At 41.0% G+C, this 12,615-nt stretch overlaps 1 protein-coding gene across 3 annotated transcripts in view; it reads left to right on the top strand.

The window, feature by feature from the left end:
• The window catches only part of nkrf (NFKB repressing factor), a 49,021-nt gene that overhangs the window by 29,673 nt on the left and 6,733 nt on the right, over nt 1-12,615 (top strand). For all 3 annotated transcript variants that reach the window (XM_055644050.1, XM_055644051.1, XM_055644049.1), the window contains exons 2-3: nt 2,790-2,911; nt 8,213-12,040. In XM_055644050.1, the coding sequence (XP_055500025.1) occupies nt 2,790-2,911; nt 8,213-10,167 (2,077 nt within the window). In that variant the 3' untranslated portion in view covers nt 10,168-12,040. The remainder of the gene's footprint in view (nt 1-2,789; nt 2,912-8,212; nt 12,041-12,615) is intronic.

The following is a 12,615-nucleotide window of genomic DNA, read 5'->3' as shown; positions in this document are numbered from 1 at the left end:
CACAAAATCTGTTTGACGCAATATGTAAATTTTGCCTGCAAAATAGAAACACCTTGGGCTTGGAGTCTCTTGTAACTAAAACACGAGTACAGATCCATTTGTATATTTTAAAGTAAAATGTTCAATTATTTTGCTAATGAACTCACTAATAATGAAAAACTATTAAAGAATGTTGTTCTTGGACACAATGGACTTTAACTATCTAGATCAATACATACATGTACCAAATATTGTTGGACCTTTCCTCTGGAATATGTATTAATCCAAGACCAGAATTCCTTGTCGAACTGAGTTCCATGGCTTTTCAGCTTTTCCTGCTGAACTTGAAATATGTTATCTAGCCTCTTGTTAGTTTTCAGTTTGTGAGTCTTTGAAGGTCAAAAATTGGCAGCAGTAATTATCTATGTGACTAAAGTTTTAAAATAATCAATTGGTTAGCACGTGCATGCCAACCAAGATGTTTGCCTCACCTAGTCCCATTTACCTTTGTTGAGTCGACAACCCTATAAAACGTTACTATCCATGTACCTGTCTAAATGCTTTTTAACATGTAATTATACTCGCCTTCACAGCTTCCTTTGGCAGCTTGTTTCATATTCTTACCATGGTAGGTAGTTCGTTCCATATAGCTTTAACCCACTGTGAAGAAGTTGCCTCTCAAAATCCCTTTTAATTCTTGCGTTAAATCTATGCCACCTACTGTTAGACACCCTTACCCTGGGAAAAAGACTGGATATTCAACTGGTCTATGCTCCTTGTGATTTTATAAACCCCTCTGGTCTCCCTCAACTTCCGATATCTTAGGGGGGGAAAATTCCAGCCTGTCTAAACTCTCCTTATAACTCAAACCCTCCAGTCCTGGTAACTGCCTCGCAAGTCTTTTCTGAACCCTTTCCAGCTTAATGACTTCCTTCCTGTAGCCGGATGACCAGAGCTGCAGGCAGTACTTAAAATGTGATCTCACCAATGATATCCCAACGGAGAGATACAAGGGTAGAGATACCTATATCACTAAAAGTGATGGCACCGGTAGGCAGGGTGGTGAAGAAGACATTTGGCATGCTTGCACTCATTGGCCCCGGCACTGAGCATGCCAAATGCCCTTTTCACCAGTCTGTCCATATGTGTGATCACATTCAGTGATCTAGGTATCTACCCTAGATCTCTCTGTTCTACAACCCTCTCTAGGGCCCTACCATTTACTGGGTAAGGTTCTGCCCTGGTGGTAAATGAAATTGTGAAATGATTAGTGCTACAATTCCTGTCCTTATTATCTAATTTTAGGCTCTTTTAAAATAACTGCATAGTACTAATTAAATCTCCCCTCAATGCCTTCTAAAGCAAGAATACGTCCCCAATCTCCTTTGTTAAATCATCGCAATTGCTTTTTAAATCATTTGAAAATGATCCTGTTTGTCTTGCTGCTTTCATGTACTTCCCTGCTCGTTTTTCTCTAAATTCGTAATCTTATGTTTTTCAACTTTTCTTCCAGTCTGATCAGTTCATTGATATTTTCTGCACTCCGCAACTTACTTTCTCATTGTTAACTATAAGGCCAGTTTTTATACTAACAGAAAGCAAGAGACTTGACCCTGAGCCCTGCACCATGAATAGCCTTCCAGTTAATATTGTACTTGTTCACCTGTTCTCTTTGATTCTTCCACTTGATCCATTTTTGATTGAACTTGCCCATTCCCCTTCGGCCCCATGAGCTTATTTATTGATCAATTTGCAATGTTGGACTGTGTCTAATGCCTGATTAAAAATTCACATGTTAACACAGAACCTGATTACATACTCAACATTTTATAGATTTAACACAGCCTTCCCATAAAGAAACAATAGTCTTTGATTAGTTATGCTCTCGAGTAACTGTCAGAATTAATTCCGATTATATGGCCACAATTGATGCTCTGACTCTCTGCTCCCCTTTGTGATTTCCAACCATTACTTATCAAAAACTCCTCTCACTTGTGTCCACCTTCCATCTCTTCCAGTTTTCTTCCCCCACCCCACAATGTGTCTGAAGAAGGGTCCTAACCTGAAGTGTGCTGCTGTCCCACTGAGTTATTCCAGCACTTTGTCCTAATGTGTAAACCAGCATCTGCAGATCCTCATTTCTATTCTCTGACATTGGATTGATTGGCTTTACTATTGTCCATCCTTTTTCATATTTTTATTATATTAGTAATCTTCTAGTCCATATCACCTGTAGCCAGAAGTAGTGCAAATTGAGCTTCCCAATACCCAAAGGCACCTGTAATATTCTACACTGAAACACCACAGGATTGCATATAATTCCCTCCTGGGGTTGAAGAGAGTGCCATTCCCTCATCTTGTGCTGGCACCTCAGTCAATGGTGAAAGCTGAGATGTGTAGGATAGAAATGCAAATGCTGGTTTAAATCGAAGGTAGACACAAAATGCTGGAGTAACTCAGCGGGACAGGCAACATCTCTGGAGAGAAGCAATGGGTGACGTTTCGGGTTGAGACCCTTCTTCAGACTGAATCAGTCCAAAGAAGATCTCGACCCGAAACGTCACCCATTCCTTCTCTCCAGAGATGCTGCCCTGCTGAGTTACTCTGGCATTTTATGAAAGCTGAGATGCAGTGTTCAGGGAAATAAATTAGTCTCGATAGAATTTATTTTCATGAGAAAATGAGTTGACCATTATCTTGTGTGTATTTTTGGTCTATTATTAATTATATTAATAGTGTAACAGCATAACATTATTATGAATGCATTTGTCGAAGAAGCATTGCTCACATTTATTTATCTTTGTTAATAGATACAGCCCCGATCTTTTGGAAAAGGTCTTTCAAATGGCAGAAGGTATTGACATCGATGACACAGCATCATCTGAGTTAGTTCCATCGAGCACAACCAACAAAAGATCCAATTCTGACAATGGTAAGTAAAGAACCCTTGTCCTTACTTGTGTGGGTACAGCTGTGTTGTGTTACAATGTGGAAACAGACAGCCCACCCAATCTGCCTGTTTATATCCACATCTTGAACAGTATAGTCTAATCCAATGTACTTGTCCTTCACCAATATCCTTTTATTATACTTCAAACGTCATAGCGCGGATACAAGCCCAATTTGCCCAGGCCGACCAATGTGCGCAGCGGTAGAGTTGCTGCCTCTCAGTGCCAGAGACCCAGGTTCAATCTTGACTACGGGCACCGTCTGTACGGAATTTGTATGTTCTCCCTGTGACCGCGTTGGTTTTCTCCGGGTGCTCCAGAGACGAACAGATTTGTAGGTTAATTGGCTTTGGTAAAAAATTATCCCTAGTGCAGAGGATTGTGCTAGTGTACGGTAATCACTGATCGACGCGGATTCGGTGGGCTGAATGAGCCTGTTACCACGCTGTATCTCTAAAGTGCAAAGTAAAGACTCAAGATGTCCCATCTGCCCGCATTTGGCTTGTGTCCTTTAAACCTTTCCTATCCATGTACCCATCCCTCCAAACTTCTTCATTGTTGACACAACCTTTTGTTTAAAGGAATTTTGTTAGTGCATTCCACAATCTTGCAGCCTTTTTGTTTTTTGTTTTTAAAAAAAAAACATTGTTTCACTTAATTTCTGTTCAAAATGTTTTGCATATTTTATTGTGCGGGGGTAATGTAATTTAATGAATTCTCATCAGTTGAATAGAGAACAAAATTGCAAAGTAATTCTGCATTTGATCTGCAAAACCAACCTCTACCTCAAATCAAATTCCATTAAATCTGTGTGGTAAATGTTCCAAATCACCATGATCAGTATGGTCTTGATTGAATTGGGCAATTTGTGCTGAATTATGGGCAGTTTGTGTTTCCAGGACTCAGTCCCTCTGGGAACTAAACTGAACACAAAACATAGAATAATACAGCACAAGAACTGGCCCTTCAACCCCAATCTGTGCTGAACATAGTTCAGTTTCTCTGGAGAAAAGGAATAGGTGATGTTTCTGGTCGAGAACCTTCATCAGACTGAGAGTCAGGGAAAGGGAAACTAGAGGTTATGGCAAGGTACAGAATGCAGAGCCTGCATCGATGACTCAGGAAAGATGGAGCCCACCATGGTCCATTGTTGACTGGGGACGGGCTAATTACAAAGGAATACAAATGGTGAAATTAGTAAGAGGACTGGGATGGGGGAGGGGCAGAGAGTGGGAATGCAAGGGTTACTTGAAATTAGAGAAATCAATATTCATGCCGCTGGGTCCGCCTTAGGCTCTGCGATCTCCCAGTTACCTAGTATTTTAACTCCCCTTCTCACTTCCATACTGACCTTTTTGTCCAGGACCAGCTACATATAAATGGAAGGAAGAACACCTCATATTTTGCTTGGACACCTTAAAACCCCGCAGCGTGAATATTGCTGAGGTACTATGGAAGCTTTTGTTTACGTGTTTGCCAAGACTATACATGATTACAATCAGTCAGTCCACCCTGCACAGATAAAGGGCACAACATTTAGTGCAAGATAAAGTCCGATTAAAGATAGTTGAAAGGTCTCCAATGAGGTAGATGGGAGGTCAGGACTGCACTCTAGCTGATGAGAGGACCCTGATAACAGCAGGGAAGGAACTGTCCCTCAATCTGGAGGTATGCGTGTTCAAACTTCTGCACCTCTTGCCTAATGGGAGAGGGGAGATGAGGGAGTGATTGGGGTGAGACTAGTCCTTGATTATGCTGGTGCCCTTGCCGAAGCAGCATGAAGTGTAGATTGAGTCAATGGAGGTTGGTTTGCGTGATGATTTGTCCACAATTCTGCAATGGATGGAGATGTTCCCAAACCATACTGTGATGCATCCCGATAAAGTGCCTTCTATGGCGCATTTGTAGAAGTTGCTGATGGTTGTTGGCGGACATGTCAATCTTCTCAAGCCATCTAAGGAAGTAGAGGCGTTGGCGTGCTTTCTTGGCCAGCTTCCAAGTGGCTGGTCTAGGACAAATTGCTGGTGATATTTATTGCTAGGAACTTGAAGCATTCGACCATCTCCACTTCGGCGCCATCAGTGTATACTGCTTTGCTTCCAGAAGTCAATCACAATCTCCTTTGTCTTATTGACATTGAGGGAGAGAGTGTTGGCTTGGCACCAGGTTTCAAGGTTCTCAATCTGCTTTCTGTACTTAATCTTGTCATAATTTGGTATCCGGCCCACTAAAGTGGTGTTATCTATGAACTTGTAAATTGAGTTGGATTAGTATTTGGCTGCACAGTTATGAGTGTAAAAGGAGTATAGGAGGGGACTGACAACACACCTTGCGGGGCACCAGTGTCGAGAATCTTCATAGAGGATGATTTGTCACCTACCCTGGCTGATTATGGTCTGTTGGTCAGGAAGTCGAGAATCCATTCGCAGAGGGGAATGCTGATTCCGAGTTCCACGGGTTTGGAGAAGAGCTTGGTTGGGATAATGGTATTGAAAGCTGAGCTATAGTTGATGAATAGGAGTCTGATGTAGGTGTCCTTCTTATCCAGGTGTTCCAGGGATGAGTGTAGGGCCAGGCAGATGGCATCAGCCGTGGACCTGTTGTGGCGGTAGGCGAACTACAGTGGATCTAGGCTGCTTGGTAGGCTGGATTTAATGTGTGCCATAACCAGCCTCACGAAGCATGATGCTAAGACCATCTCTTATCTACCTGCACATAATCCATTTCCTTCCATTCCCTGTATGTCCAAAAGCTTCTTAAAAGCCACTATGGATCTGCCTCCACCATGGACCCCAGCAACGTGTTCCAGGCACTCACCACCTGTGTATTTAAAAAAAGGTTGCACCCATATCTCCTTTAAACTTTTCCCCTTTCACCTTAGTATGCCCTCTAGTATTCTGTTTTTCCATCCTGGGGACAACGGTTCTGACTCAATCCTATCAATGCCTCTCATAATTTCATATACTTCTAGCAGGTCTCCCCGCACCTCCTGGCGTTCCAGAGAAAATTATCCTAGTCTGTCCAACCTCTCACTGCAGCTAATACCCCCGAATCCAGGCAACATTCTGGTGACAACGTAATAACAAGAAACTGCAGATGCTGTTTTATACAAAAGATAGTCACAAAATGCTCGAGTAACTCAGTGGGTCAGGCAGTATCCCCGGAGAGCACGGATAGGCGACGTTCTGGGTCGGAACCTTTCTTTGGACTGAATAGGTCAGAATGAATGTCTGAAGAAGAGTTCTGACTCAAAACATCGCCTGTCCACGTTTTCCAGGGATGCTGCATGACCCAATAAGTTAGTCCAGCATTTTGTGTCTAACGTTCTAGTAAAACTCCTCTGCACCCTTTCCAAAGCCTCCACATGCTTCCTGTAATGGGGTGACCAGAATTGCTTAAAATATTCCAGAAATTTGGCCAAACTAAAGTCCTTTAAAGCTGAATCATGACCGTATAATCAATAGACCGATCTCTGAAGGCAAGCATACACGATGCCTTGCTTACCACTCTATCTACATGTCTTTAAAGTCATACAGTGGGGAAAAGTGACATGTTCCCACTTTCAGGGAGCTAGTACCCAAGATCCCTCTGTCCATCATTGCTGTTGAGGGTCATGCCATTAATTGTATATTTCCCCCTGCTCCCAAAGAGCAGCACCTCCCACTTGCTCAGATTAAACACTATCTGCCGTATCTCCACCCATTTCTGTAGCTTATCTATATCCCGCCATCTAGCTCGACAGCCTTCCTCACAGTCCGCGAACCCAAAAATCTTGCTTTCATCTACAAATTTACTAACCAATCCATCTATGTTTATGTCCAAGACATTTATATTATACTAGACTGTGGGACCCATTGGGTCCCTGTCACACGGGAGGCCTGGTTCCCCAACGCAACCCGTTCCCTAACGCGATATTCCACCACTCACCCGTTTCCCCCAACACAATATTCCACCACTCACCATGGCCCCCAATTGTGCAGGGGAGGCTCATTTCCCCTTATTAATCCTCCTTTTTAAACTTTAAAAAAAAAATCCAATTGCACTTGCTGCCAGGACTGCCAGTGTCCTGGGATTTGCAACATTGTAGCAGGGCTACAATCCCATTGTCACGTCATAGCTGTAACTGCCACTGCAACGTCATTTTTCTCATAGTGTGGTTTTGTAAAGTTAAAAATGTGAATAACTTGTGAAATATATCATCAATCTGAATAGACTTGAATACACCGGACTACAGGACAAGTGCGAGTAAGGTGGTCCAAAAATTGTAGCGCTATCGTGTACCGTTTTGGCGTAGTTCCAGGATCACATGGGCAGACATGCAGACACACGCATACATACACACACGCACAGAAACAAAGATGAGAGTTTTAGTAATATATACTGGACCACCAGCCTGAATATTGGTCTCCCGACACAACCATCTGTCTTTTATCAGAAAGCCAACTCCGAATCCATATGGCCAAGTTATTGTTAATCCCATGCATCTTAATTCTCTGGATCAGCATATCATGGGGGCCTTTTATCAAATATCTTCCTAAAATTAATGTAGAGAACATTCACCGTCCTACCTGCATCGCCGCCTTTGTCACCTCAAAAAACTGTAATGATAGGATTACATTCTAAAATGTAAAACATTGAATCTTATTGCTTCAACGGTTGTGCATTTAAGGTGAATATAGGTGGAAAGGAATGGAAGAATCTTGGAGAATTGGTTGGCCTAAATATCCAATATATCCTGTGTATCTAGTTATATTCTTTAGTCTTAATGGTTATTTATTTCTTTATTCTTTGTTCAAATTAAGCAAACGAGAACAAATTTATTTTACAATATTACGCTGTATTTTTCTTGATGCACACACTTTGTAACAAAATCTTCCAGTTCTTTCCATAATATCCTAAATTTCTTATAATTTCCTTGGAATATTAGAAGGGCCCACTATAGGAGTTAAAATCTAGCTGCATATATCTAGATCATTGTATTAGTAGTTGACAGAATGAAATATGTTTAGTTTATCATTGTCACATGTACTGAGATACAGTTAAAAGCTTCTTTGTTGTGTGCTATCCAGTCAGCAAAAAGACTATACATGCTTACAATCAAGCCGTCCACCGTGTACAGACGCTATAAGATACGATTACTATAAGATTAACGCCATGAAATAAACTTTAGGACTCGTGAATGGAAGTTTTCAGATTTGATTATTTAAAAATCAAGTCAATTATATGTTCATACATATGAGCTGTATTTGAAAATGTTACCTAACTCCTTTTATCTGTGATTTCAGGTGAAAATCCAACAGCAAAGCGGAAACCTCCTTCGATTCGTCCCAAATTTCGTTTTGAGCCGGTAGCATTTGTTAGTAGCAGCACTAAGAGTGATGATGATTCAAAGAAAAGGTCAAGCCAATTAGACAAGCCACGAAGGTGGGCAGATTTAGATGAAGATGGCCGCCCATTAAATCCTCTGACGAAACCTGAGGAGGACTCTGAGAAAGCAGATTCTCCCCCCAGTGATGAAAAATCAAATAGATCTAGCAAAAGTTCAAATGGGCCATTGCCCCCTGCCTCCTCTGACAATTCAGCATTTGATTATGACACTTTGTACAAAAGTTTCTTCACAGATACAAATGAAAACAAAAGTGGAAACTGCATTAACGGGATAACTGTCTTAAGCTCATACATGTCAAAAATACAACAGAACTATTCAGCAAAATATGAGGCTTATCATTCCATTCCCGCGTCAAATCTTTATCCAACGATGAGAGGGCCAGACTTTTCTAAAATACCAGTTGGCAACAAACAAGGCTATAAGGGTCTGGGTTTTACTCAGACCAAACGGTCAAAAGGTAGAAAATCTTCCAAGAAAAATGCCAGCAAATCCGTACTTCCCGAACCTCTGCAACCTTTGTCGGGCAAGTCTCCGTCTGGCGGGTTTTCTCCGTCTGCGGTAAAGAGCCGACAGAATTTTTTTAATATGCTCCAGATATCTGTGTCAAGGAAACTTAGTTCGATCGGAGGCTTCAGTAACCAGTTAAACCATAGTGACGTGCTAAGCAGCTGCATTCAAACATGTAAAACTAACCCTCAGTATTTCTATGTGTCGCTGAGGGAGATCCCTCCAGCTGATGTACCAAAAAACAAGAAAGTCTTGTCAGATGGCTATGCTTGTGAACTGAGGTGTCAGGGTGTTTACTTATCTACTGGTTATGCTGGCAGCAAAATTGGAGCTCGAGATAGGGCGTCTGAACAAGCCTTAAAGTTGTTCCTGAAAGATGTAGTAGTTGACGTGGTAAAGCGCAAATGTAAAAGCAGTTGCATCGATGATCTAATATTGTGTGAAAAAAACACACCTCGGAATGATATTCCTCCTGCTCTCAAAAAGCCAGATGAGAAAATCCCAAGCAAAGATTCATCCAATAAAAGCAACGAAACAAGCAAACAGGGCACTCGGAATTTAAAGGAACACAAACAGAAGAACTGGATGGAATTCGTCATTCTGGAGACTGCAAAAAATGCCGTGTGCATTCTGAACAATTCAGCTCAATTCAATCGAATGACCGTGGATTACAGGTTTCAGCTGACCCCCAGTCAAGTTTGGCAGTGCCGCGTTTTTATAGAAGACCATTTTATCGCCGAGGCCTACGGAACAAAGAAGTTGGTGAAGCATACAGCGGCAGAGAAGGCTTTGGTTATACTGAAGCAAACTCAGCCGATTGTAAAGTCAAACAAGCCGGGAAATACTGGCACTGCCATCTCTCGCAATGCAATTCTTGGACGTTCTGCCGAAGAAGCCCTTAAACAAAAGATCACAGAAGACAACATTGGCAATCAGCTTTTACGAAAAATGGGTTGGAAAGGAGGTGGTTTGGGGAAAGAGGGGGAGGGTATTTCAGAGCCAATCACTGTAAAAGAACAGTTTAAGAGGGAGGGCTTGGGTTTAGATATGAACAAGAGTGGTTCTAAATTAAACAAACGAGATATAGAAGATCTTATCAAAAATTATGCCCGTTCAGAGAAGCAGGAGGAGCTGACCTTTTCCAAAGAGCTGACCAATGAAGAGCGTATGCAAATCCATCAAATGGCTGCCAAATATGGTCTCAAGAGTAAGTCCTACGGGAAAGGAAAGGAGCGCTATTTGGTTGTAAGCAGAAAAGTACGTGTAGATGATATTATGAATCAGCTTGCACAGGAAGGACAGGTTGGACGATTTGAATTGGTAGTGCCGGGTTCTTCAAATTGATGTAGAACGCTGCCCCATTTTTCATTTTTATTTATGTGCGGTTTTCTTCAGAAGCAAGACTATTTTGCTCCGTGATCCGAATTCAGTTATTGTAAATGGTTTCTCAATTGCAATAGAAATTTATTTACATCTATTATTTACAGTTTTTGAAATTGTCATCAGTGAGGTAGATGTTCAAAAGGCATCCAAAATGAACTCTTCAGTATTTCTGCATCTCCTTTCTCCATGTATAAAAAAATAACTGTCTGTTATTTACAAAATATGGTAATAAACTGCCGCTGTTGAAATTACTAGTGAACTAACAACTGTTTCAATGTGATTCATCTTAATTAAAGTCAGTAGGTGAGATCCATTAAATTTCAAAGTTAGTGTACATTGATCTTGAAATTTAGTGTATATTTTTTTAATGATATTTTTTTCCTGATGAGGGTCTGGTGATGTATATGTTGCGGTAGTCTTTTTGTTCTCATGAGCGCCTTCATTGAATGGGATAAATTGTAGTTAAGATCCAACTTTTTTGTCCATTTTGGTCCATAATTGTTAGACTGTTGGACTAAGATAACATTGCAAGCATCTGGAACTGAAAATTGTATTTTGCTGATTTGATAGTTCTGCAGTGCAATATTTAAACTGTCACTAATTTGAATGTATTTTTTATAGCCGTTATTTTACAATCTTTTCCCATTTGGTAGTGTAATTTTCTTTCTCCGCTCCCTGACTCCTGCTGCTCAATGGAATTGGATTATGTGTTTTATTTCCTTGTTGAAATGGCTCATAATTGGAGCCCAGTTGGTAAGTGTGAGTATTCTCATTAAATGCAGTGGATATTGCAGCTTACTCAATACTGCTCATGCGTGGTGTACACATCAGCCCAATATTTGGACTTTTTACTCCCCCTCTTGGTCCAAGTTCCCTCCTTAACCCAGGATGTTGAGTTCAATTTTAGTGCCTTACTGTAACCCTGAATGACTCGGCACAATCTGAATTAGAGCCACTGATGTTTGTGGCTTTTCCTGTGTAAAAGCAGAATTCTGAGGTGGAATTATAATTTATATTAAGGACTGCGCAAGTGTGCATTGGGATTAGCAGGTTTTGCAGGATTAGATTCTGACCTGCTAATCATAATGAGCTTCATTTTGTTCTTCATGAGGACACTTCACTGACATTACCACTACATTAGTAACACTGGTGTGGCTAAATAACTTGGATATTTCCACAGCTGCCAGCTCAAACAGAGAGCACTGCATTGTATGATGTCTAGAATGCCAGGCTGCTGGTTTTGTGACTTTGGCTACTAAATAACAATTTAGGTGTAAAATCAGTGAAGTGATTCTGATTGTAGTTGTATGCTTTTTGGTGTACTAAAACAGGTATGCAGAATGTCCTGATTTTATGTTTCCCTTTGAACAGAATAAAATATTTTTTAATGAAGTCTTGCTCAGAAATAGTGGACTAACAATGCGTTGCTCCTTGTGTATCTGGTGGGTAACTGTTTGCCAATGTTAATTAAATCTCTGAATTCATTCAGCTTGGAGAACGAAGAAAGCAATGGAAGGGTTGTGTTGTTTCTTGTCACCGAGGCAATGCACGCACTTACTAAGAGCTTTGAGAAATTTGAGGTTTGATTGGGTGAAAATAGAAAAAATAGATTAAAAGGTTTATTTCCTTTGCTGTAGATCTAGGAAATGTAAAAAAAAAAATAATAGCATCAAATTAAATTTGTGGATTTCTATTTGCAATGCTTATGCTGAGTGTGTACTATTTTCTCTTCCCTGTTCTCTCCCTTCTTTGCAGATGGTGCTTAAGGTGTTTATTCTTGGGGTTTGGATCCATAGGTACCAACAGCCCTTTGGCAACTTTCCAGCTATTCAGTGTGAGTATCTGTAGCCAGGTTGACTGCATTGGATAGGAAGGGCCAGCACAATCCTGTTCTTTACCAATCTCTGCACCCGCTAAATTTCCAGCATGGAAATCACTATGGCCCAGTGACCATGCGTACCTTCCCACTCCTCCTCCATCTGATCTGCTGGGACTGACTAATTTAGCACTGCCCAGTGAGAAAACTCTACAACAAAGCAACATCAGCATTTCAGAGGCCATTTTTTTAAATTGCAAGCACAACACCATATGTACTGATTGATTAATAATAATAATAATAATAAATTTTATTTATGGGCGCCTTTCAAGAGTCCCAAGGACACCTTACAAAAATTTAGCAGGTAGAGGATAAACATGTAAGGGGAATGAAATAAATAGTAGAGACATGACTAGTACACAAAGTAAAGACAGAATTTAATACAAAACACAATATGAGGCAATTAATGCACAGATGAAAAGGGAGAGGGACGTGGGGCTAAGGATAGGCAGAGGTGAAGAGATGGGTCTTGAGGCGGGACTGGAAGATGGTGAGGGACACAGAATTGCGGATCAGTTGGGGGAGGGAGTCCC

The sequence above is a fragment of the Leucoraja erinacea genome, chromosome 12, assembly GCF_028641065.1.
Source record: "Leucoraja erinacea ecotype New England chromosome 12, Leri_hhj_1, whole genome shotgun sequence".
Taxonomy (NCBI): Eukaryota; Metazoa; Chordata; class Chondrichthyes; order Rajiformes; family Rajidae; genus Leucoraja; species Leucoraja erinaceus.
The sequence above is the reverse complement of the archived record's forward strand: the minus strand, read 5'-3'. Positions and strand labels throughout refer to the sequence as shown.